General features: G+C 38.5%; 1 protein-coding gene across 2 annotated transcripts; it reads right to left on the bottom strand.

Moving 5' to 3' along the window:
- Positions 1-527: 527 nt before the first annotated feature.
- NCOA3 (nuclear receptor coactivator 3) lies at positions 528-27839 on the bottom strand. Of its 2 annotated transcripts, XM_060277290.2 has the most exons (21): positions 27739-27839; positions 26574-26746; positions 25520-25620; positions 23905-24079; positions 22726-22914; positions 22047-22148; positions 20438-20575; positions 19150-19297; positions 17470-17855; positions 16227-17089; positions 15162-15300; positions 13321-13515; positions 12246-12482; positions 11206-11332; positions 10512-10683; positions 9171-9467; positions 8282-8386; positions 6687-6915; positions 5335-5509; positions 4313-4448; positions 1903-3809 (listed from the first exon to the last, which is right to left on the bottom strand). In XM_060277290.2, exons 1-21 carry the CDS (start codon positions 27825-27827, stop codon positions 3798-3800), a joined length of 4188 nt encoding a protein of 1395 aa, XP_060133273.2. In that variant the 5' UTR covers positions 27828-27839; the 3' UTR covers positions 1903-3797. The 2 variants fall into 2 exon arrangements, with proteins under 2 accessions (XP_060133274.2, XP_060133273.2); XM_060277291.2 differs by lacking the exons at positions 26574-26746; positions 27739-27839 and having other exon boundaries at positions 528-3809; positions 6687-6912; positions 25520-25717.

Raw genomic sequence — 27839 nt, 5'->3', positions numbered from 1 at the left:
AGAAGTCTGGTGTCCAGATCAAGGGAAGTAATAGTCCCACTCTAGTCTGCCTTGATAAGACCACACCCAGAATACTGTGTCCAGTTCTGGGCACCACAATTGAAGGAGGATGTTGACAAGCTGGGACGCCAAGATGATCAAGGGTCTGGAAACAAAGCAGGCTGGACAGGAGGTTAATTAGGCAAAATTCCCTATCTTCTTGCATGCAGTGGCTACATTCAGTTGGTTTTTACCTTTTTCATGGTGTTTCAATTTTAACAGAAGTCTGAGGGTGGCAATAGCAACTGTTGTGTGGAGGGGTAAATGATTGTGTTAGTTAAGAATACAAAATTTTCCCACCCCTTTGGAAGTGAAGTAAGCCTACAGTTTTACTTCTCCCATTTGATTCTGTCTTGGAAAAGAGGACATCTTAAAACATCTACGAGCACAGACAACTTGAACATGAGTTTTGGTAACTGGAATTGTGTTAATGCATAACTTTTCTCTCTTTGATTACCAAGAAGGTTATTAAACCACAAAAACTCAAGTTTCAAATAGAAACCTTTATTTACATTATTAACATCCAAACAAAACAAAAACACAGAAAAACAAGACCATATGACCTACCCTTTTATTTAATGCCAGCACAGCTTTTTTCTTATGTAAAGATCAATTATTACAAGCAATATTTAATGTAAACTAACTTTGGAGTCAATTCTCAATACTGCATGCCTTTCTCCTGAGATATTAAGAAATATTGCTCTCAGTTGAATGGTTTCATAATTGCTGCATTGCTGTCACATGACAGTCTGCTACTAAATTTGATGTGCTGACCTGTGCAACATTCAAATAGTTTGTTTCTGTTGAAAAATGCTCCTCATTTATTAAGGCAGCCTTCCCCAGCCCGGAGCTGATGGGAGTTGTTAGTCTAAAACATCTGGATTATACCAGGTTGGGGAAGGCTGAATTACAGGAAAAATAATGTAGACTGAAATTATGTATTTATCTCAACGCACAAACTGGTTGGATAATCCATACAAAGATGGGAAGAATGGATTCACTACAAAGACAATTAGGTCAGAAGGCACCAATACCAAACTAAGCTTATTGCCCTATTCAGCCATGTTTACTGTACTTATCATACAAGCCCCCACCCCATATAATCACTCTTGGTACTAGAGAGTGCATTGCAACAGAATGAGAGTTTTTAATCATGCACTTCTGATTCCAGGTATCGTTTGAATCAGCACTGTTAAGAACGCTCCCAACAATGCAAATTCAAAATGGTGTGAATACTTTTATCAAGTTTGAACTAATATCTTTGGATTCAGCAAAATAAAATAAAATAAAAGCAACCGGGGAAAGGAGTAACATTCTAAATAACAGATTAACCAATGAACAGCAGGTACCACCACATTTCAAAAACACAAACAGAATCAATCAAAAAAAGAAGGGCAATGAGTAGTTTATAAAAAGAGAGGTCACACTTCGCCAAAGTAATCAGAGCTATCATGATTATCATATTCGCCTATAAAAGTTAAAAGATCATCTACTCCCATTTTATAGGCTTGTGGGTCTTTTTACTATGAGGTTGTTATTGGTAGTATCAGAATGAGGCTTCTGAGAAGTGGAAAATATTTTGTCTCACTTTAATGGTAGACCTACAAAACCAAAAGATCTGATGTGCACAAAGGTGCGCATGTGTACAAAATACTCCCCTGCTGACTTTAATGTCTGAGCAAATTACACATCCATATGTGGAGGTTTGGAAGGACGTATACTTCAAACAACAACTCAAAGCTATTTTAAAACAATATATAAATGGGGGAAAATGCTTTTTTAAAAACCCCTAAAGGACGAGGAAGCACTTGTAACATGTGAGGCACACTATGTGCAAATCAGAACACAATTCCAGAGGCCAAATGTGTTCTAAGTACAAATTAACTTTAGTGAAGTTAAATAAATAGTTGGTGGACTACACGGAACTGGCAATATTTATACCTGTACTTAGCATACTAGCAGTTTTGGGGGTAATCACAGACTGCTTGCCTTAGGACAAAATCTCACAGAATTACATGCTTCTGCAAAGTGGAGCTCAAATTTCATTTATCATTTTCACTTATCAAAATCACCAGTTCACATATTCAAGAGGAACTATATTGAATGTGCAATGGGAATAGAAAAACACACACACCACTTCATTTTAGTCTACCTTTCTTAGAAATATCCTGTTCTGAATCACTACAACTTGTTTAAAACTGGGAGGAATCAGTATGTATCTGCATTATTTGACACCGAGACAATTATGGTGTCTCTGACCTCCAGCTATTATAAATTGCTTAGAAAATAAATATATTTGTTACCAGCAGAGCAATAAAACGTGATAACCAAAATCATTTGTGCTAATTAATCAGATGTATCATCAGGTGTGCTTTCTGATAGACACTTAACACAAAAAACACCACTGAGGCTTCCTTAAAAGTTAACCAAATGTCCTAGAGCAGAGGCTCTTTAATTTAAAAGACAGGTTATATTAAAAATTCCACAAACTGATTTGACAGCTAAAAAGAGCCTTTTTGTCATCAAATTGCCATCTATAAGAAAAAAGTAACAAAGTGCACACATAAGGTGTAGAGAAAATATTAAAAGACTGCTAAAATATGAACAAATGTTCTTTTAAAAAACCAATAAATGACGTTCTAAATAAACTGTCAGAGACCAATGAAAATAAGATAAAGGCCATAGTTACCCAACTCCAAAACCATTTAAATTAAAAAAAAAATCCTATCTGGACAAGTTGGACTAAACTCGAGTTTACAGAAATTATATTTGTTAAATATTTAGCTTCACGAACTCTGCAAAAATGAGTTAGTGGCCTACAAAAGTCATATATATATATAGTACAACATCTTAAGATCATATTTACAAAATGTATTCACAAAGAGAATATCTCTCCAAACTGCAATGCCTTGCCTTGAGTTTTATGACATTTAATGGCAAAAAAGATGTATGATTATTGCTCAAATGCCCATATTGGAGATATTATGTAACAGTAATTCAAACTGGGCTTGAAAGGGGGCAAGAACTCGCCTACTTTAATATCCATTGATTCATTATTATAGGTATTGCAGTAACCCACTACATACAGCATTTTATAAAGTGCACAAAACTGCACATCAATATGGAAATCTTTTATCATGATTATACATATTTAATCTCTGCATACCCCTTTGGCGCCAAAGAGCGTGATTCAGAGGCTGCAACAGCTCATTTGCATTGCCACTTGCACGTCAGAGTTCCAACACCTGGGAGTGAGATTGAACAGCAGCATGAATGTTCAGAGCATTGTTTTGTTTTTAAATCAAGGCCAGAAACTACATTCTATCAGAGGCTCTTACTAGAGAACTCAAGACTCTTACCAAGTATTTCCCAGGCACTTTGGTCTGCCTGTAGTTAAAGGGCTTTGGATAGCTACAGTAAATAGAACTGGTACACACTGTGCCTATCCAACACATTTACTCAAATGGCACTGCCAAACACATGTTGCTAAAGGCAGAGTGCCAAAATAATAATAATCACCCTTTCTCTTTTCTTTCTGTACATTATACAGTGATACTTTGCTTCTAGTCCTCCTCCTATCCCTCACCACCCAAAGGTCCATAACTCATGAAGTCACTTAGGACATCTTCACGGTAAAAAGAAGTGGTATTTCCATAAGGCTACGTGTTGCCATGAAGTTCACGTGCACTTTTTTCTGGTAATACTTAGTTCACCATCATCTATGGCATCAGCTTGTTAGGAGATCATAGCTGGAGATGTCAGCAGTATTTCTGCAGGGGGGAAAACACAGCACACCGGTGAACAAACAACAGTGTAAGAGAGACAAACTTTGTAATCAAGCAAACTTTTTGCTGGCATTTCTGAAGGTTAAGGAAAGAAGTATAAATAAGTACTGCACTGGTACTGAAAATGCTTTTTAAAATATAGATTTGTTTTATGGGGGGGGGAGATGTTGGGCAGAAATGGCCTAGTGTTGAGCTTAAGTTACTCTAAGGCTAGGATTGCAGAGCCTTGTGGATTCCTTGAGTAAATCTATTTCAGCAATGAACCTGGGATGTTCACAGGCAATAGCTGTTCCACAGTAGCCTTGCCATTTTATGTAAAACCACAGAGAGAACCCACTGGAGAAATAGGGGTTTGGGAGAGCCAGGAAAATGTTGAGAAGTTTCTGTTAATGTTTGCTTGGCACTGGCACTGGCAATTTTAGGGGCTGATATGCATATGGAGATCTAAAGAGCTGCATGTGGAGAACCAACAGTTACAGCCATCTTACCTGGTCTGGACCCATGGGCATTCCTGACATAGTATTAATATTCATTTGTCCCATGTGACCACCATTGCTGTTCATGTGCATCATATTGTAAGTCGCAGGGTTCCCTGAATGGCTGAACTGTTGCTGTGGAAAAGAACTAGAGGACACAAGAAAAAAATTAATGTTCTCACTTCACAGATTCCTTCAGCCACTGGCATGTTACGTCATTGGCATTACAACTATTAAACCTCATAATCCCTTCCACAATCAGTTGTGGAGACAGTTGTCTCACCACAGTGTCTTCAAGATCAGATGTGGTTATTTGTAAGGAGCTCACACCAACCTGTGGCTCTAGAGCAGGCACCCCCAAACTTTGGCCCTCCAGATGTTTTGGCCTACAACTCCCATGATCCCTAGCTAACAGGACCAGTGGTCAGGAATGATGGGAATTGTAGTCCAAAACATCTGGAGGGCCAAAGTTTGGGGGTGCCTGCTCTAGAGATTGACTAGTGCTATAAACTACTGAATGAGCCTATGATCAACAAATGAATAAATCCTTTACTTTAAACAAAAAAGAAAGGAAATGCAAAAATGATGGATCAGTGTAAATCATTCCCATCCTTGGATCTCTTCATCCATTGTCGGGAAATGATGTTAATCTAAGCCTCCCTCATTGAGTTTTTACCCCTGCACATAACCAATCTGGAACAAATAGTTCAACATATACGTTTGGACACTTTCATGTTCCTTTAATTTTTTTTAACAACACATTGTGTGTTGATCAGCTTGTTTAAGGTTGAAACAAAAATAGGCGCCATATATTTGTGAAATCTGCAAATTTTAAGAAATTTAAACAAATATTTTGAAATATTCTATGAAGCAAATGATTTTAGGTTTTTTTTTAAAAGAATCTGGGTGCAAGAGTGAAGACTGTCTAGACTGCCATGTTTTTTTAGAAATCACACAATTCAGTCTGCTAAAAGCAGTTGTCCACGGCCACAGGCTCCCCTTTGAAAACACTAGTTGAGATATTTGACTCTCACCTGCTCCTGGCCATATTTCCTGATGGCCAGCCCTTCATTTCAGGAGTTGGATACATTGGTGCAGCCTGAGGATGCTGCATCATGGGATTTTGTGAGGGTCCAATTCTTTGAGCCATCATGGAATTGGTTGGGCTTGATACCCTGCTAAAGGCAGGGTCTGGTTGCTGGGTCATTCCTTACAAAATAAATAAGATAACAGTTTGGTGGTTATGAAACTTAGCTATTTTTTGCTGAAGGGACATGTGTCCTCTAAAATTTACAGAATTTCACTCTTGTGGTTGCACAATTTCTCTTACCTGATTCAATCAAACAGCCCTGAAGAAAGATACCTTTGGAGCATAGTACAAGCGAAAGGCCAGAAGGGAATAATTCTCATGGAGAGGCAATGGTGCTCAGGAGAACTGCACTTTGATTCCCAAGAGAATGTTAAATTTCCACCCTAAGGTGTTGTTGCCAGCTTGCATTCCCTCAAGACTCCCTCTCCTTGAAGGGGCCATAGCTCTGTAGTAGAGCATCGGCTTTGCATGAAGAAGGTCCTAGGTTCAATTGCTGGCATCTCCAGGTAGAGCATAGGTGCCAACTCCCAGATTGAAAAATCCGGGATCGGCACTGGAAGTTGCGCTGCGGCCATTTTGGAACTGGCCAGAGCAGCACTGGAAGTCGCTTCTACGCATTTACGGGTTGTTGTTTTTAAATCCGGGCTGGAAAAACGGGAGTTTCCCGGGGAATATGGGAGACTTGGCAGCTATGAGGTAGAGTTGTGAGAGAACCCCACCTGACCTCATGGAGAGCCACTGTTAGACAGTGTAAACATTAATGAGCTACTTGGACCAATGGTGTGACTCGGTATAAAGTAGCATCTTATGCTCCCCCATCATGCAAGTTTGCTTTTCTCAGTTTCACTTGGTCCCTAAACATGGTTACAAGGTACTGTAACTTACTAATCTTTCATTGTTTGTTGTTGTAATTTCAGATATAGCAAAGCAGAATAAAAAAAGATCAAATGCTTGCTTTTTGTTGTCAGACTGAACAAAAATGTTTTCTTGCAGAATTAAGTAATGACTAAGCCATAATTCAAATCAAAATTGAGAACCAATGAGCAGTGAAATGGCTGTACAAACTTCATGAATTTTACAACATTTCTGCACTGTGGCAGTTCTATTTTAGATCATTTGGTTGCAGAATATGTCAAATCCCTTAAAAAAAACAACCCTTTCTCCCTCATTCCAAAATATTCTGCTTATACTCTTCTATAGAAATATTTCTAGCTTTAAGTAAGTTTTTTGTAAATTACTAAGCCCAACAGCAGCCACAGGAAATAGAAGAAAGTAAGAGACAAATGAAGTAAGTACCATAATTGGCTGGGTATGAAAATTGCTGGGATGGGACTGGAGCCATCGGAGGGCCTGCAACACCACCATCCATGCTTCCTGAGGTGGTCACATTTGGGGGAGGACTGAAGGCTTGAGACTGCTGCTGTTGCTGCTGTATCATCATGGCCATCCTTTGCTGTCGGATGTGGTGACTTATTATCTCCCTGTTTCGCTGCGCCACCATCTGAGCATTAAGGAAGCCTTGCTGCTAGCACCCAAAGAGGATTGACAAAAAGCACACCAAAGAATACAAAGCAAGAATTATTAAGTTGACAAGAAAACAACAACAACACATCTTAAGAGTTTTATGTCCATGAGCAGCACTGGCATTTATATTAAAAAAGCACAAGAGAGTCTATTTTTCTCCCATTAATGAAATAGTAGAATGGAACAGTAAGAAAATGCACATTTGTTCTGCAGTAATAAGTAGCACCGTGTACAGTAACTGTGGGGAACCACCTTCGGCCCTCCAGATGTTGCCCCATCGGCCTTGCTTGCAGCAACATTTGCAGGGTCAAAGTTTTCCCACATCTGGTCTACAGCCTATATACCAATAGCAAGCTAATTCTCTTTGGGTCTACCCTTATGTGGATATCCATGCACAAGATATCAGCAGCTTGGGGAATCCCCAAAGTTTGTCTAAGTTAAAAAGAAAAGGTAAAAGGGGGGAACCAAAAACGACCTAGCAAACAGAATGCTGGCTTGATAACTACTAGAGTGGTGAAGGTGGTGGAATGGAAAACAGGAAGACGGAGGTGGCATGGAAGGGAATGGAGCATCCTGGAACAGATAATAGCTGGGTGGCTAAAACCCCAAACAGCAGCACTCCACACTGAAACATTTTGTTGCAGGTCCCACTTTGTGTAGCTTGAACATTCAGCAGGCACTGTGGCTTATATCCAATGTGGCACCAAGCAACTTTTCTGTCAATGCAAAAATTTATGATTGCACAATGAGACCTTCTCTCCCCCGCCCCTGAATGTGTCCTTCCCAAATCTGCTCCAAATGGTTGGGGAAACCAGCAGAAAATATTAAGGGGGTGCACAAGAGGAAAGTCCCATTGCGTAGGCATGATAAATATTTGTACTGACAGGACAGTTACTTAAAGCTACATTAGATACAAGTAACTGAATCCACACTTTCCAGACTAGCATTGCTCACCAGTTTCAATCCCCAGATTGGTTCTGGAATACTTTTCTACTATTGCAGTTGAGATCCAATGCCTCACCCATCTGAACAGGAATTGCAACAATGGAAAGACAGAGCATTGTAATTCCTAATCAAAAATATTGACATTATTTAGGATATTATTATATAGTGTTTCCTCACCAGTAATATGCCCCAACTGATGTATTTCTAATGAGGACATGATTAATGTAGAATCGTCTTTTGGTTTATGGTTATGTTCTAGTGGACTTTGATCCATTAGATAAACATGTGTGTGTGTGTGTTTAGTGTTTTAAAAGATGTATGAAGGAGGAGGAAGAGAGAAGTAATAGAAAGCAGAACTGGGGAGAGGTAAAATAACAGCAGGAAGTGGGAGGTTACTGTATAATCTGATTAGTAATACTTACTTGTGATCCCATTTGTGGGGGCATAACAGGTCTCATCACTGATGCACTACCAGGGTTGGGGTTCTCCATTTTTATATCAAGTGTTTGACGAGTCTGATTCAAAAACTTAATAAACAGAAAGCAACAGTGTGTAACAGAACCATGTCAAAATACATCAAACAGGTTTCTATAAAACCTATGCTACACTACAAACCTAGGCAAGAGTAATAATTAAAAAGAAGCTACTTCACTCAGTCTGGCTTATTAAGTGTGCTGAAAACACAACGTTTGACTTCACCCCCAAAGGCGCACTCCTCCATTGTCTCTCAAGGCAGAAGGATGCCAACAAGGGCCTTAAATATACAAAGCTCATCATTGACTTTCATGCTGATACTTAATAGTGCAATTCAGAAAACAACCATGCCACTGTTTTCATCAACCAAATCCTCCAGCAGTATTTAATCTCAGAAAGGATATTACCAAACTGAAAATAAAGAGTACAATGATGAGGAATTGCAGGCCTGGTTCACATGTCATGGCAAGCCAAATTATGGCCTTTCAGAACCATGCAAACATGGAATCTTGGGGAGCTCTCAGCACCTTTCCTCCCATTCCCCCCCCCACATTATCATTAGCCAAGGTTTGGCCTCCATGCTAACCATGAGCTGTAGCCAAAGCCGTGGCTCCATTTTAGGAGCCCTCATGGTTGCATAGTACCAGTTAAGTCATAGTTTGGGCAATGTCTTGACATGTACACTAAGCCTCTGTCTCTCTGTGTGTACAGAATATCAGGACAGGGTAAAATAAATAATAAATGTGTTAATGGGTAAGTGATATATTTCATTTTCCTGCCCTTAGCACAGACAAAAAGTTTCCCTCTTCAGAAGGGAACTGAAAAATTATAGTATACCTGCTGCCCTTGAAGTCTCTGTTGGAGCTGCATCCGAAGTTGCTTTGGTGTGTTGGTTCTGGGCCTCATGACATTTGCTCGGGGATGCATACTTTGCATTGGAAAACTGCCCTGCTGATTCATCTGATTCATCACAGAGTTAAAGGCTGCCTGTTGGCCTTGCATGCTATTAAAACCCCCTGGCAGGGCAGCTCCCTGGCCCTGGTATGGCTGACCATATACTGGAGGCTTCTGGTCAATCATTACAGTAGATTCTTGGCCATGAAATGATTCTTGCTTGGGTTCCAAAGCTTGCCCCTTAAAAAGAATATAGAACTTGCCAATATTTCACACTCTGCAATAGGATATTAAGAATGTTTTATACAGGGGAATTTTACATTTGAAAATCTGAGTTTTGTTTGTTTGTGTGTGTGTGTGTGTGTGTGTGTGTGTGTGTGTGTGTGTGTGTGTAGCCGGCAGTGTAAAAAACACAGTAAATGTTCAGGAGACACACCAGTAAGCACATGGTACAACAGTAATGGGAGCCTATTTCAGTATTTAACAGTTTAGGGATACACACAGGATTATCCAATAATCAAATGAAAATTGCCAAATTCAAAATTACATTGACAAAACCCATCTCCTATGAGCAAGGTCTGAGTCAGGTCTATTAAGATTTCATCACTATGATATTCAACAACTATTCTACAACTACCTTTCTGAAGAAGATGCCTACACACATTAATTACAATGTAGTATTGTCACAAATTAAAAGGAAAATAAACTATCTTTGGATCAGAAGGCTGTTCTTGATATGTTACAGGCAAACATTTTCTCACTGATTTTTTAAAGGGGCACTGCAATATCATGTTTATAATCATATCAAGTCTGCAAAATTTGTAATCCAGCAAGTAATGCAGGTCACCAGCAGTTGGATAAATCTTCTGTTTTTGCGGCCGTTTTAGGACTGCAAGAATACTTGGCAGGCCACAATACAGAGAAGGTGGGCTATGTTCAGCTTGAGGTGAGTAGCAAGTTCTGGAGCCTATAATACAGGCATCCCCAAACTGCGGCCCTCCAGATGTTTTGGCCTACAACTCCCATGATCCCTAGCTAACAGGACCAGTAGTCGAGGAAGATGGGAATTGTAGTCTAAAACATCTGGAGGGCCGAAGTTTGGGGATGCCTGCTATAATATATAAAATAAGTTCTTCTCACCCAAGAGAAGAATGTACAAAGCACTGAGGAAGAAATGTACTAGGGTTTTTATGCCCCCCCCCCAAAAAAAACCCCCAATACATTTAAAGAGCATACAGCAAACTGAAAAATCTGCACTTCAAGAGCACTGGACTGGTAACTTACTTGATTTACAAGATCAGGAATTCCTAAGGCCCTATCAATTTCTTCAAGGCTTGTGACATCTGTGTTACTCAGCAATGTATGCAATTGATCTAGGAGAGCCCTTTCATCACTTTGGCCATCAACATTTGGAGCAGCATACAGAAGATCATCCAAAGAATTCCTAACTAGTTGCCTATGGAAACCAAGATGTAGCAACAATTAAGAATACTGGTCAAAGAGTACAGTAGATAAAATCTCATAGCATACATAAATTGAAGTCTCCAGATAAGAATCATATTTTTCCAGTGTACATAAGTGCAAAAATAAGATATGCCCAGTGTCATTTCACAAGTGGATCAGGAAACTGAAAGGAGGACCCTCCATGTCAAAACTTTTATCACCTTTGATAGATCCATTACTATCCAACAAATCTCCAATAGAATGTCAAAGACAAAGATGGTAAACAAATTACAAATACTGTATGTAAGCATTTTCTTTGATGAATCACAAACAAACAAATGATCTGTCTAGTCCAGCATTCTAGTTCAGAAAGAGGAAGTCGTATTCACAGTAGAGCCATTGAAATCAATGGACTTAACTAATTTTGTATTTAGATGAGTGTTTTTCCTGAATGATCAGAATGTTCTGATACCATTTGTAGATGAAGAATAGATTGTCAGTTAAATAGCATATTACATTCTGAACCTTATTGTACCTGTTTTGTGAACCTCGAGGTCCTTGCTCCATGGAAAGCATGTTGTCAGGCCATGCATTTGGATGGTTAGACGGCCCTTGATGTGCATAAGGATTCCCCCCCATACCAATGTTAATTTCATTTGGCCCTACAAAATGAAACAAAACTAAATTTACTTTTAGAAAAGAGGCGAATTTTTAGAGCAGCAATCCAACAACACAGGGCAGTGTACAAAAACAATGCACCACTCTTATAAAACACAATAAAAGATCTCAATAGAACCACTATACAACTATTTTTAATATCAAAATCATCAGCCTTACTCTCACTTGAAGCCTAAGTAAAAATGTATGGCATTAGTTTCAGAATGTAAGATTTTTATTCAAATGGGTATGTAAAAGGGGAGAGAGCTTCTTAACAGGGTGTTTGTGTGTGTTCAACTAATAGTAGTTCCTTCCACACCTTTGAACTGTTGCAGACATGACAGCTCCAGGATGCTCCCCCATCAAACTCAAACAAGGCACCTGAGACAGGATTGCCATACGTCCGGATTTTCCCAGATATGTCCGGGATTCAAACAGTGAAAGTCTGGGGGTTTTTTTCAACAGAACCAGGAAGTATCTGTTTGAGGATCGCTATTTGTGTGGTTTGGGTGATTTCTTGAAATATGGCGACCCTAAGCTGAGAGGTAGTGGTCAAAATTTATTACCACGATCACTGAATTTAAATGCTTTGCTTCCTTGAAGTCTACCAGTATCCAGCAACCCACACTGGAGCACCAGTTGCTCAGAACACGGTACAGATAACTGTGCGAACAGCCCAAAGTCTAAATGCTTCAAACTTTATTGCCAGTCATTAGAGCAGGAGACTCTTAATCCCAGGGTTGTGGGTTTGAGCCCCATGTTGGGTGAAAGCTTCCTGCATTGCAGAGGTTTGGACTAGACGACCCTTGTGGTCCCTTCCAAATCTACAGTTCTATGATTCTATTATCTTACCTATGTGCAGTGCATAAGACACACATTATTGTGGTGTCCAATTAAAAAAGAATAGTAAGAACTCACTCATATGGATCATCTGCTGTTGGAGCATGGATCTGGTGCCAGGCATACTATTTGACCTCATGGGTAAACCAGGCATGGGACCACCAACTGAAGATCTGGCAAGGGCTGGGTTGCAGTCTGGCCCTGGTCTTGGCATTGAACCAGAACTAATAGGTTCCATCCTGCTCACTTTTGAGTTTTGTAGGCTCCAGTCACTTGCCGAATGCTGATTCATAGGCATATTTCTGTTAGGTCCCCCTAGAAAATCAACGTATTTAAATACATATTGCTTTCCCTACAGAAAAATATAGAATAAAATACAATTTGCTACAGTTGGCATTTTTATATCCACCCACTCCAAATCAGTTTTTTAGTCAGGAACCAAAGGGCTGCATACATCAGGGCTTTTCAGCCACCATTCATTGTAACACCTCAAATATAATCTAGGTTGTCAGGTTCAACCTAGGTTGTTGTGGCATTGCACAACAACATAGATGCGTTGTTATCATTGTGTATTTTTTGTGACAATGGTTCAATTCAAACAGCATGTTTGCTGTACTGTAGTTTGCATTCACCAAAGTTTAAAAGCCAAAACATGAAGCTCTAGACTGCCCCAAGGTTCCCCGGACAGCTTCATGACTGAGCAGAGATTTTAACCTGGGTCTCAGAGACCTTAGTCTGATACTCTAACCACGTCAAAACAGAGTCTTGAACTTCCAAATGTACAGGAAACCCATGATTTAGGGGTGCTTGCCTGCTTCCATTTTCTATCTGCTCAGCACTCCTAGGTGCAGTGGCAATGGAGGTAAAGGAATAGCCACAACAATGATTTGTCAATTCAGACATCACAATCACCATACTTGGTACAAGCAAATTTTCTAGCTCCTCACAAACCATGATTTGTTAATTCAGACATCACAACTAAACCCAACTCTACACGTGTTTTTGGTGAGATATGTGAATTGAGCCAAAAGGTCTAAGAATAAGCTAGTATAATAAAATTATAACAATTTTTCTCATAGTTAATAATTTACTCCAGCAAACCTTTGGGATATTGTTCATGATTTTTTTAAAAAGTATGTGGAAATCAACAAACCCATATTAGTTCCAAAATTTTCTTGATTTTCCATCATTCTTGGACTCCCACCCATCATGTTTTGCTTCTGTAGTATGGAGAATGTATTAACACTCCTCACAGACGGACTTGATCCCACTGATATGGGGCTGTCTAAAGACAAGGCTCTGTTGAAAGGAGGACGGGTGGCCTGCATAGATTGGGGACTTCTCATACCTGTTGAATAATTAAAATATAACTGTAACTGTACCATCTTTAAACCTGGCATTGAGCTACCATGACAGATGTTTAGCATCCACTATAAGGTTATTTAATGCAAATTTAATAAAAACCACAGAAATACAGAAATTGTATGTCCTACACGAGTCATTGACGGAGACTAATACAGAATAAACGGGGGAAATGCTCCAGAAATTATTCATCTGAATTGTTTGATCTATAATGTCGCAGGCTGAGAAGTTATACTGTTAACTTCCTATAACTACTATAATTATTAAAAGAATATGGTGTATCTCTTTGGATCTGTACAGTCTCTGTTAACTTCAAATCTCTTATAGCTATATACAGAATTCTATAAATTTTTTAGAAAATAATCAAACCCTAACTAGAAAGGCAGGAACAAGGGCGGAATCAGAAGTCTGATAAATTAGCTCTAATACTTAAAACATAGTAACACATTATATAGATAGAAAGAATTGGCAATTTCAAGACAGATTTGATAATATATATTTATGAATACAAAAAATTAATGCACCTAGAGAAAGGTCAAAAGTTTTAAACAAAATGGAAAACAAGTTAGACAACAGTTTCCCCTTTTATTAAGTATTTTTTCTGTTTATGTTACTTATTCTAGCTCTGTAATAACACAAAAATCTGACTAAACAACATTTTAAATACTGATGTTCTCTACACTTTTGAATTGCATACTGATTTTTTTAAAAAAAAACATTTTTCATAGAAAGTTCAGAAAATACTAGATCTCTCTCTCTCTCTCTCTTTCTCTTTCTCTCTCTCTCTCTCTCTCTCTCTCTCACACACACACACACACACACAGAGAGAGAGAGAGAGAGAGAGAGAGAGAGAGAGAGAGAGAGAGAGAGAGAACACTTCTCCCAATACCCATCACCCCATGTTTTGAAGTTTTAATGAAGGAAAACCATGATTCCATTCCTCATCATAAAGTAGTACCTTGCTGTATGCTCCTAATACCACTTCTGATTTAGTTTACCATTCTCAAATTATTTAACTAATCAAAGCTGAACTTTCTGACCTATTGATTCATCTTATTGTGCACTCTGGACTGCACTGTTTTTTAATTTAATAAGCATGAACAGCCTCCAGGAACAGCAGAAAGTGGTAGTATCAGGCCTGTTGATCTGCAGGCTCCCCAGTGTTTGACAGTTGCTTTCTATCAAATCTATGCTTGCAACTTTAAACCCAATGTTTTCTTGTGTAAGGTCTCAATGTTTATAAAGCTCAATATCAGACATTACAGAGGGTATCTACAAGGAAATTCTAGTCTACTGGTAAGACCCCTGACCATTAGGTCCAGTCGCGGACAACTCTGGGGTTGCGGCGCTCATCTCGCTTTACTGACTGAGGGAGCTGGCGTGCAGCTTCCGGGTCATGTGGCCAACATGACTAAGCCGCTTCTGGCGAACCAGAGCAGCACACGGAAACACAGTTTACCTTCCTGCCGGACTTGCACTTCGTGCTTTCGAACTGCTAGTAGACAACAATAAAAACCATTTTAAAAAGGCTAAACTGGGAAATTAACAACAAACAGAAAGAATGGATTGAATGCCTTTAATCAACACAATGACTGTTAAGTAAAGTGGAATAATATGTCAAATAAACTTTACCCAGTGGTGTATTTCCTTGGCACAATGGTTGCTTATTCCCCATGTTATTTCCATTTGTAGACATTGGATTACTGCAAAAATCTGAGCTAGTTAGATCACCCAAAATTGCATCTAAATTATCCACCAAATCTCCACTCATCTGAAAAGAAAAAAAATATTTAAAAACAAAGAACAAACTTAATTGTTTAGATTTCTACTGAAAAAATCAGAAGCTGGTGTGCACTCAAAACTATGATGTCTTTGAAACGTATTACAAATTCTTAAGAGAACCAGCTAGAAGCCATGTAAATATTTGATCAGAGATAACTTTACTGATTTAGAGAGAAAGAAAAATATAAAAAATTCATTTGCATATTTTGTAATCGTCTCAGTATGGAATATTCAGAAAATATTGTAGATGAATTTTCCAAGGTATCACTTAAGGCTAGGCCTACAATGTTTAATTGATTAACCTATTTATTTATTTATTTAATCTCCGGAAAGATGTCTTCAGTTAACGTAGTGGCAGGTAATTTTTTTTTAATGTTAATTATTAAAAGTGGTCACCGACTAAGTCATGTTTAGTAGCAGTACATGTACTGAAATCAAATAATTTATTTCAGTCACGATTCTCTTACGCCTATCAGTTTCAACAGGCTGACCCAGAGAATGGCTTGGGCTGCAGTTGTAACCACATCTACTCAGAAGTAAATCCTATTTAATTCAATGAGGCTCACTTCCAGGTACATAGGATAAGGATTGCAGCCTCAGTCAGCTATATTAATTATTTAAGGTGATAAATACTTAAAATACATGGGTGGCAGGTTCCTTCTTAAAAGAGGCATTCCATGTTCTCTCACGTATTGAGTGAAATACCTGCATCATCTATAATCAATGGAAAATTAAACTGGCACAATGTGAAATAATTTTAAAAAGCACAGTTTTAAAAATTACTTTGATACAACATAGTTGGTTAGCTGTGGTTTTCAAAAAGAAAGTGCACGGTTCCATTCCAGTGGCTTATTTGGAATGCAAAATATACTGAGTCTTTTACCAAGGATTTTGCTAAACATTAGAATACTCTACCTCTTCAGCGGGTTCTGTTTTTATTTTCATCTCTTTTTCTTGACTTGAAGTAGTTATGGCAGAACTACAGCACTGTCCCATCTTGCTGTCCAAACTTTCTATTTTAGGTTTAATGTCTTTTGAAAGAGGATCTTTTACATCATCCTTGTCAAGCAAGTATCTAAGGAGGGCATGGTTTTCCTTTTTTTTAGGACTCATTTGTTCTTGCTTGACCGTTCCTTCGCCACAGGAAACAGCACCACTGTCATGGTATGTGTCTTTACCAGTAGCTTCAGCTGTGATTTTTGCCACTTCTGCTGGAGAATTACCATTCCGCAGCAATTTATGCAAAATCCTATGCTTCTCTTGCATGTTTGATGAAGAAGAGACTCCTCCAGATGTAGAAGACGAGACTCCAGATGAAGGGCTTGTGGCATTGGCAGAAGGTTCTTTGCAACTGGAGTCCAAAGGGGAGTTTGCCAGTGTAGGGTGTCCCCTGTCCTCTGAGGAACAAGTTAGCAACTGGAGAAGTTTTTTATGCCCTTTGCTTTCAGGTAGTCCTCTCTGATCAGAGCCTTCAATGCCCTCTTCTTTGATCTCTTTGTTACTAAGGGAGTCCCTGCTGTTTGACTGACACATAGAACTCTCCACTTGATTTTGCTCACAAAACAAGCCAGGGGGGCTCTTTGAATCCTGGTTACCCATTTTACTTTGCTGAGAAACATTCATATTTGGAGAATTGTCTAGTTTTGGACCTGGTGAAGAAAGAGTAGACAGAAGGGAAGTTCCAACTCCCTCACTAATAGCTTGAAGAGCACTAAGGGAGCTGCTTGAAAAATTGTTGTTGCTAGTGTTGCTGGCAGTTCCCATTGGAGAGTTCACACCTGTATATAAAAAGAGAATTTGCATTGGAGAAACACTAAGTGAGGTATTACATATTAACAAATCATTTAATTGAAAATACTTTGAAACATTACAGCGGAAAATATATACAGGGAAAGTTTTAAAACTGCCTCCCATAGTTTCTGCATAACAATATTTTTCATAGTATTCTATGGAAAATGGCACAGTAAGTCTGATTGTATTATATTGTTTTTTATGTTTATGCTATTAGCTGCTGAAGAGTGGATTATAAACAATGATAATCATCACCATTTCTGGCCAACTGAATAAATAGTATCTGATCTCAGATGCTGAAACAAAAAAAAACAAAAAACAAAAAACAAAATTAAACACACTTTAAAAAGATACTAGAAATAATTACCTGCTACAGGCGAAAATTGGTGTGAATTCACTTTTGGACTCCCACGATTCCTAGGGGATATCATTAAATTCTGTTGACTGGAAGTCAAGCCTGGGCTCCCATGTGGTGGGCTGCTCATATTTAATCCATAGTTACTCTGATAAGGAGAAGACTGTATTCCTTGTCCAGAGTTCACCGGTCCCATGTTTCCAGGACCTCCATATCTAGCACCACTCATCTGCCCCATTAAGTTAGGATCTCCCATACCATAGTTCCTGTTCTGCAAAGGTATATTTTGCCCAGATGACATGTTCATAACACCACTGACTGAATTTGTACTTGCAGTTGCAGATGTTCTGATGTTCTGTCCCATTGCGCTGGGATTTGGTCGATATCCATTTTGTTCTCTGAAACACACAGCATTGACAATCAAGCTTGACACAGTGGATTAGTAATGTCAATGTTAAAAAAAATCTTATATGTTCTTCTAGGAATCAATGTACAATACTGGCTTGCAGCAGCAGAACACAGGAGCAGTGCCATATACACTTCTCATTAAGCTCATAGAAATTTATGATGAAATAAAAAATTCTTCCTTAGCCCACTGTATTAATCTTTTTATCAGCATGAACAAGGCACAGGAAGAGCACAAACTGTATTTCCGAGTTGTACATTCTACTAATTTTCTTGACAATAGAAAATATTCCACTCTTAATGAGAACTTTATAGAAATTGTGATACAGTGGGCAGAGGTCAGTTGCTCTGTTATATAATGAGGCTTACTGTTTTATCTCAAAAAGATATAAAAATGAAAAAACCTCTTTTTCACAGGTTCAGTGTGTGAAAGTTGCCCAAAGTAGCTGGGGCAACCCAGTCACATGGACAGGGTACAAATAATAAAATTATTATATTATTGTAGTAGGATTTACCCTAGTAATGTTTAAAATCATTATTGTGAGAGAAATTGGCTTCTTTGATCCTTCCCAACTTCTCAGACAAGTAGATAATATTGGATTTGGGGTCTAACTCAATAAAAGGTATATTCATAAGTTTCAATATAAACACAATGTACCATGAGATGATGTGCATGCTGTCCTTGTCCGAATATAGATAAAAATGGTGGTGGGAATTTGTATGAAACTTGTATGAACTAAAACTTAACATTCAGCAAATTTATCTCCCTGTTATATCTGACCAAATAAAATTTAACGATGCTCATGGGTTAAAATTCTCCAACTATTGTCTCTTATGAAGGTAAAGGGACCCCTGACCATTAGGTCCAGTCGTGACCGACTCTGGGGTTGCACGCTCATCTCGCATTATTGGCTGAGGGAGCCGCCGTATAGCTTCCAGGTCATGTGGCCAGCATGACAAAGCCGCTTCTGGCAAACCAGAGCAGCACATGGAAATGCCGTTTACCTTCCCGCTGTAGCGGTTCCTATTTATCTACTTGCATTTTGACGTGCTTTCGAACTGCTAGGTTGGCAGGAGCTGGGACCAAGCAACGGGAGCTCACCCCGTCACAGGGATTCGAACCGCCGATCTTCTGATCAGCAAGCCCTAGGCTCAGTGGTTTAACCACAGCGCCACCTGGGTCCCGCAATTGTCTTTTATACTGCCCTCTAAATAATGTTTTCATTATGTTGGTTCACATTAGACACATATGATTTTGGAACTGCTAAAACAGATTATTGATTTCACCTTTGAAGAAAGTGGGTGGAGATAAACCCATGCCGGTCATTGGTAACAGGGTTCCGGAACAATTTGCTTTTTGTTTGTGCTGTCACTATTGTTCCATCAGCTAAGGAGAACCGATAAAGTGGAGTTTCAGCAAGACCCTGCATATAAGCTGTTAGGAAGAGTAGAAACTATTAGTACTGAAGCAATCTGCTTACATTTCACATTCTAGAAACAGAAATAAAATTGACACTACATCATTAACTACTTTAACAAAATGGTCACTTAAAAAATAAAACATACATTTTAGACAATCCAAAGGTTCGTGGAATTCTATTATCAAACTGGTTTGAGTATGAGTAAAATGTATATTCACATGTGTGCTGCCTTAACATAATAGTTCCAGAGACTTTAATAATTCAATGGTGTATGAGTTTTTAGATAATCACCTGTCTCAAAGCAATGAAAACGTGAAACCTTTCTCCCAGGTACTTTTATACGTCACAAAAATCAAACAGAATTTCCAGGGCTGATCAGCCATATATATGGGCTAAATTTAAGGCTGTATGCTGGGAAAGTGATGCAATTCACTCTCCTCACTGCAAAAGAAACCACAGCTAACCATGAACCTGATGCTAACTCCATGTTCATGTGTTATAAACACCCAACTAGCTGAGTGGCAATATTTTGTATTGCAGAGCCTAGTGTTTCATTAAAGAGTATGGGAATTCCATTTTCATGAAATATTTTGGGCTGTTCAGATACATTCATCATTTCTCTCTCACACTTTTTCTCACTTATTTTATTGCATGAAAATGGAATTCCCATAATGTTTAATGAAAACCTAGGCTCTGCAATACAAAGCCTTCACCTACTTTTTCTCACTTGTTTTACTAAGATAAGTGTGAGAAAAATAGGTGAATGAATCTGCACCGCCCAAATTTAGTGTGTTACTTACACTAAATACGGTAGTATAACGAATTAGTTATAATTATTAATGAGCCCAATATAACCAAATGGTTTATATCAGGCATCCCCAAACTTCGACCCTCCAGATGTTTTGGACTACAATTCCCATCATCCCTGACCACTGGTCCTGTTAGCTAGGGATCATGGGAGTTGTAGGCCAAAACATCTGGAGGGCCGAAGTTTGGGGATGCCTGGTGTATACAATTTATTTTTTTACTGTAAAGACATTTCCTAAGAGATATATTCATTGTGTTGATTTTAATTTGGTCCTACATGTAGAAGCAAGCATGAAACAACTTTGTACAAATTAAATAAATGAGCATTTAGAAATGTGTGGTGTTACCTTCATGATAGTGGCGTTTGTTTGACCAGGGCTGTCCTTCATTTTGACATAAAAATCTCTGAATACAACGACGAATTGTATCTTCAAAGCCAGGTCTCATGGACCTTAGAGAATTTGTATCTATGTTAACAAGTTTACCTGTCAATCAGAAAAATGCTTACTTGATATAAAATATGAAAAACATAAAAGCTAACAACAATAAAATGAGCATAGCGTGGTTAGCAATATTCTTTGGCATTAATATGAAAGAATGAATAAGTAAAAAGAAAGACAGACTAGGCTGCAAAGACAGTTCTTTCAGATATGCACACAAATCCATTCTTGGAATCCTAGTCACGATTCAACCTTTTTGCCTTGCATACAGAACCGAATATGTCAAGGTCTGAACCTGAAAGACCATGTACATATGAGTGGTCAGTTCTTTACGCAAGGTAAGAAGGATGGACTATTTAAAGGAGTACCTGGAGATTCGAAAAACACTGTTCCCCAGATAATCTGGATCATCATTAATAGTCAACATAACTCCTGGAAATAATTACCAATGGTATATAACCAACCTGAACTGCCTTGAGACCTCCAGGTATTGGGTGGTATATTAATCCAATGATTAAATAAAAATAATAAATAAACCCAAAACTTTTCCCACAAACAACACATACTGTAGCTATATTACTGGGTGAACATTTTATGTATTTTCTACTTTTCATTGCTTTAGAATTGCCTGGTTTTAAATTGTTTTACTTATTTTATTAGATCTTGTTATGTTGCTTTGAGACTCTTTGTCTCAAATGCTGATAATGATAATTACCAACTAGGAAAAATCATAGCAGACAAAATTCAGCCAGAGTAGCATTATGTTGCCAACTCAAGATCTTTTGCTGGTTAAGATGGAAAATTCAATTGGCAGTTTTAGCAATATGCTCCAGATTTAGCCCATTTCAGATTATTTTCTCCCTTACCTTCTTCCTAGGCTGGTGAGAATAAGATTGTTCAGACCTACAATTACCACCAGGCACACTTTTCCTGCTTCACCAGGCACACCTTTCCTGTGAATACCCATGTGTGGGTGTTATATTTGAACTGGGTGTTACTGTGTAAAATCCCAAATCATGTGCTGAATCCCAAGATATGGGAGAAAGGGAACTGACAACAGGATTTAACTCTTTGCATACTGGATTTTACAACACAATCCTATTTATAACCTGGCTTTCAATTACATGTCTCTGTAATGTATTCAAATATAACATCCATGGATGGATATTCAGGGTGTAGAACTCCACATGCCCAGCCCCACATGCCCTTGTCCTGGGAAGCTGCAATCTCAGTACACGTACACATGTATGAGTATCATCCAAACCAGAACTTTATTTTGCAGAAAGCAAGTGTAGCTAAAATAAACAAACTAGCTGCAGGAGTGATTAAGAAAAATACAAGTAAAACCTACTGAAATATTAGCTGCCTTGGGGGTTCCAATTCTAAATACAGTATATATTTTTTTAAAAATAAACAAAAACTCCAGGCAAGCAATTGTAAAATAACTGCACAAAACATGCTTGTGATAATTTAAATTGATAATAGAGTTCATTAGTTATTTATATAGCTTACTTACCTGAAAGGTCATGTCTAGTAACAAAGCTCTCTGTACTTGCTGAAAATACCCTTTCTACTGCCGAGATACGGCGTGCCACACATATCATACAGGACTGCAAATCTGCAATTCAAAACATTTTATGTTACATTTATAGATAGCTTGAGATTTAAAGAAAACAAAAGCTTTCGGTTTTATTAAGAAATACAAATACTGACATCTATGTATTGCGAAGTTATTTTACAAAAGGCATTGACTGAACACAGCTCATCACATTATAAAGTTGTACATAAAGGTAAAAGGACTCCTGACCATTAGGTCCAGTCGTGACCGACTCTGGGGTTGCGCGCTCATCTCGCATTATTGGCCGAGGGAGCCAGCGTACAGCTTCCAGGTCATGTGGCCAGCATGACAAAGCCGCTTCTGGAGAACCAGAGCAGCACACGGAAACGCTGTTTACCTTCCCGCTGTAGCGGTCCCTATTTATCTACTTGCACTTTGATGTGCTTTCAATCTGCTAGGTTGGCAGGAGCTGGGACCGAGCAACGGGAGCTCACCCCGTCGCAGGGATTTGAACCGCCAACCTTCTGATCAGCAAGCCCTAGGCTCTGTGGTTTAACCCACAGCGCCACCTGTGTCCCAAAGTTGTACATATAAGAGGCAAAAAAAATCAACAGCCACATCAGTTGCATGTCATTACCTTCACCTTCTTCCAGCATGGCTCTTGGTTGTGATAAAGCAAAACATTGCATGGTTTCAAATCTTTGATGTGTATCTTGGTTGTTCCCTACATCTTCCAGAAGATCATGTACAGTGTTTACCATCATGCGACAATTAAATGTATGGCTCTTCTGTCTAGGTGCTTCATTGGTCCAAGAAACTCCATTCACTAGTGTACACACAAATTTAAAAGAATATATTATGTTTGGGCAGAATAAGACTTTACACAAGGTATTAGGTAAGACTGCATTCCTAAGCATGCTCGGAAGAAGTGTCACTAAAATCAGATATCTAACTCAATGGATGCCTCTCCTATGCCAGAAATGTATTTTTAAGTGCTACTGAAGAGGGAACTGGAATGGACATTCTACTTTGTCACAAATCAGTAACAAAGAAGCAAACACTAGAAAGAAAGCAATAGTACTAGCTATATAGCAGCTACATTTAAAGTATGAGAATTTAATAGTAGATTTCTGTTAATGAAAGCAGTAAATGCAATAGTAGCTTATATTAAATTAAATTAAACTGTTTTGAAATATATTTTTATATGACACTAGTTTTTTCTATTAAACTTAAAATAATTTGACAGAAAAGCAGCATATAAATGCAATACTGTAAATAAATTAAAACTTAATGTTTTAAAAAATAGTGGAAACTAATTCAAATATAAAAAGATCTAATGCAATACAAAAATGTAATAATAAAACATAACTTTAAAATAAGCAACCTACATCAAATAAAGTAACACTAAACAATCATTAGACTAGTATAGAATAATATTAAATATCAGCATATAAAAATTAAACAGAAATCCCCTCTTAACAATTACAATAAATAATTTCTAAACTACAATCAATAAAACAACGGCAAGCTACAGTGCATAAAATAATACAATACAAATTGAGAAGCAGAGACTGGAGGGTGGTTCAAGGCAGATGGAAGAAGCCCTTGCCTGATGAAGTCTCTCCCCTCACAGTTCTTCCTCCAGGCACAGCTTCCTTATGAGGACTCCCTGGGCTGGAGGGTGGGGCAAGGCAGGTGGAAGAAGTCCTTGCCTGATGAAGTCTCTCCCCTCACCACTTAAGGACTTAAAAGCAATCTTCCTATTTAAAATGGATATCTACACAGTAACAAACCCAAGTATTAACAAGCTTATTACCTGTAGATTTTGGTAAATTTTTAAGAAAATCCTTCCGGTCCTCTTCATGCAAAATACTGTAAACACTTGTATTAACCAGGTCCTCTTGTTTATATTGCAAATATTGTGTGACATTTTCGGATACAAATACAATGTTCCCATCCCGATTTACTACGAATAAGAAGCCATCTAATGCCTAAATACAAAATCATAGCAAATTATCCAACTATACAGACTTTTATATATGTGAAAGACACATAAAATAAAGGCACACCAATCTCAGAAAGCAATCTTTTTTTGGGGGGGGGGAGGTCCTAACATGTCTTTTCAGAAATAAAACAAAAATAAAAAATCCTTCCAGTAGCACCTTAGAGACCAACTAAGTTTGTCATAGGTATGAGCTTTCGTGTGCATGCACACTTCTTCAGATATCGTTGCCACTGCAATCTGCACCAAAAATTCTAGCACTGTTTATGCACCAACTGAAGTTTCTGAACAGTCTTCAAAGGCAATCCCATGCAGACGATATGACAGTAATCCAATCTGGAGATCACCCAATTTGTTAGACTAAGAATCCAGTTTTAGTTGCAAGAAAGGAGATTCCGAAACATCAGGTAGAACTTTTGACAGTAAGCGATGTTCAACAGTGGAATGGACTCCCTCAGGAGGTTGTAGACCACTTCGGCCCTCCAAACTTCGGCCCTCCAGATGTTTTGGACTACAATTCCCAACTTCCCCGACCACTGGTCCTGTAAGCTAGGGATCATTGGAGTTGTAGGCCAAAACATCTGGAGGGCCGCAGTTTGGGGATGCCTGTTGTAGACTCTCCTTCATTGGAAATTATTAAGCAAAGGTTGGATGGCCATCTGTCATGAATGCTTTAGTTGAGATGCTTGCATTGCAGGGTATTGGACTAGATGACTCTTGGGGTCCCTTCCAACTCTATGATTCTATGAATGTTGCTGTTTTGGTTGAAGACAGTGCATCATTTTCCCAAAAAAAGAGATTATCTACCAATCCCTCTAGGCTTCTGCTCATGCAGACAGCATACCAAGCCATTATAATAAAAAATAAATCCATGGCCTTTTAAATTGTGTGGAGGGTGAGGTGGTTATTGCTTCTGTTTGTTATTGTGTTGTTATATTGTAAACCATTCTGTGATCTTCAGAAGGAAGGCATTATAGAAATTTATTAAATAAATTTAATAAAAAATACACGGAAAGCCTGTGTGTGCCTCTCATATTCCAGATCTGTCCACGGACCCTATGCTCTGCCTTGACTGGACAGAATGCTGCAGCCAAAGGATGGGGAGCCTGTGGTCCCCCAGGTGTTGTTGGACTAACTCCCACCAGCCCCAGCCAAAATGACCAAAGATCAAAGATGATGTAAGTTGTAACCCTGCAGCTTCCGGAGTACCACAGGTTTCTCATCGCTGCTTTAATGTTTAAAGTTGTTTAAAACATGTGTATCAATTACCTTCGCAAGAAACTCTGAAGTATTTGATTGCAAAGGTTTGTTTTGTTTCCTCTGAAGCCTATGTAAGACTATTGGTATTTATCAAGTGAGGAAAAAATGTTCCTGTAATATATACTGTTCTGATCTAGCAGCACTAAAATGTAATAGCCTATAGACTTGCCTGTAACAGAAGAGGTCCCAATGAATCCTTATCAATAACCCCTTGACCTGTCGAAGATACATCAGCCTTCTGTACATCATCATCAGTGGAAGCTGTTTTTCCTTTTAAAAAACACAGAGCAAATTTTGAAACCTGTACTGCATGTAAGTCTTTTTGTAAGCATCTGTCATATATATCAAGCATTCTTTAAGATTTTCAATGAAAATCTAAAGCGAGTGAAGAATTAATGGCTGTTATTTTCACAATATTTACATCTCAGAATGTTTCTATTTCTTCTTGCTATGGGAAAAACACACCCTGTGCAACACTCAAATCCTTGTGTTGTTATTGGCATCTGTCTTGAGACAATGAGATGCGTGTCCAGGGGTGAAGTCAAATCACGGACAGACAGTATGTATGGAGGTCCTGGGCTGCCCAGATGGCAACCCCTGTCGTCCCGTCCCCCCCCCCCGACTCACTGATGTGGTCCAAAGGAAAGCACCAGCTTGGCTGCAGGAGTTGCTGGAAGAAGGGGTATATGGAGCTATTAATCTAGCATCCAGATTAATATCATGCCTTCAATTCACATGTTCCCTCCACCATCCCATCTGTATTCTTTACTTGCTCATCTAACAAATGCAATGTGACTGAGCAGGGGATAGACATTTCTTTGAACATGGGAAGCGCCTAACCTTGCAGGATAGAACTTTGGTTCCTGTGCTTTCTAACCAGTTCAATAATTGAAGAAAGGGATCTGTTAGCCTGAAACCTCCCTTCTGAATTCATTGTGAAAACAATTTTGGATCCTCAGTACCATTCTGACCTTTTATTCTACAGTGACTTGCCCAACATCATGAATGTAGAACTAGAATTCAGTTTAGGAAAATTTGTCAATCATTACTTCATTTCCCCCCATTATGATCCAATTATATTCTATTTGCAGAAAACTTTGTTAAGGTAAACTCACAGTCAACATTCAAGCAGTTAATACAGAAGGGAAATGTAACAATTTTTAAAGCCTTATTTAAAAGCTAGATATAATTTCTCCCTTGTAATATAAGAAGTCAGGACTTGCCTTGCTCCTTTATCTGTCGTATCTGTCTAACAGTTTCCTTTAAAATTGCACATTTATCTGGCTTGACATTGAAATTGTCAATGTCGCTCAGATTAGCAGATATCAGCTCAGCCAGTTCTTCAATATATTTACTTTCCTGTTCACGTCGACGTTTCTCTCCACTGCAGATCAGACTAGAAAAAAGAGACAACATTTTAAAGTAGTTAAGCCTAATTATCATAGGGATCTTCTTTCAAACCATTTACTTATTCTCAAATTGCTAAATGTTCAGGTATACACTTCTCATTCTAAGTTTAAATCACTCTGGCTGTGACTTTTATGTCACAGTAAGCCATATTTAATGGTTTGCCATCAATGTGCAAATTTGCTCCAGCTTCTCTCCACCTTGCTAGTGAGCAGGGACAACAAACTATGATGCCAACTTCCCTCCCTCTTTCCATTTGTCAATCTTTGGCAAGTATCTTCCAACAGCCACTGGGGGGGGGGGGAAGGAGAGGTTTGCGTTACTAGTCCATTACCCCTCACTCACTTTTCAAAGTAATCCACTAGGGAAATTAGTGGCTGAGTAGGGATATACACCAATGTTGTTGAAATTTCACATCAAAAGGAAATCAATAGAGGAAGGGCAGTAAGATATAGTGGGGTAAATATATGCAATGAAATCTATGAGGAAAAACCTTCTATCAGGAAGACATCAGAATAGGATAACTACTCAAAAACGCCCAGCATTGCAAGGGACATCTTGCATTTGAAAATGTTGAGTGGTACAGGCACACAAGAACAGAAGGTGAATAAGAACTCAAACTACTGAAGGGAGAAGAAAAACATGTCATTGTACCACTATTACTTTTTGATTTAAGCAATATATACCAAATTACATATTTATGCTTTTCTAGGGCCCTTTTTTTAAAAAAAAAGTATGCATTCCCCTCCAAATTAAAAATTAATTAATACAAATCCTGCCTCTAAAATTTTATATACAACAACTTTCCTTCAATCATATTATTTGACTGTTTCACATACTGTACACCAATATCAGAATGTTAGGCATGTCACCAACTACAATTTGGCACTAAATGCCAACAAATCAGTTTTAAATACTGAAAAAACCCATTCACTATTTGTAAACAACCCATAATAAAATAAAAAAATGAATACTCTCTACCCTGGTCCCGGGGTATCACAGGGCAATGGCTTGCGTTTTCTTGAATCACTGGTCATGCTGTCCAAGGAGTTCTCCCCTAATCCACTCATTCTGATCACACA

This window comes from Zootoca vivipara, chromosome 7 (genome assembly GCF_965207765.1).
Source record: "Zootoca vivipara chromosome 7, rZooViv2.hap1.1, whole genome shotgun sequence".
Classification (NCBI taxonomy): Eukaryota; Metazoa; Chordata; class Lepidosauria; order Squamata; family Lacertidae; genus Zootoca; species Zootoca vivipara.
The sequence above is the reverse complement of the archived record's forward strand: the minus strand, read 5'-3'. Positions and strand labels throughout refer to the sequence as shown.

What these genes read in the sequence shown, in the direction of transcription:
- NCOA3 (XM_060277290.2), bottom strand. Translation starts at nt 27,827, where the DNA reads ATGAGTGGATTAGGGGAGAACTCCTTGGACAGCATGACCAGTGATTCA. An exon ending in ACGACAGATAAAGGAGCAAG is followed by an intron (nt 25,621 to 26,573) that starts GCAAGTCCTGAC and finishes GTTTTTTAAAAG; the next exon opens with GAAAAACAGCTTCCACTGAT. An exon ending in TCCACCCACTTTCTTCAAAG is followed by an intron (nt 17,856 to 19,149) that starts GTGAAATCAATA and finishes TGTGTGTTTCAG; the next exon opens with AGAACAAAATGGATATCGAC.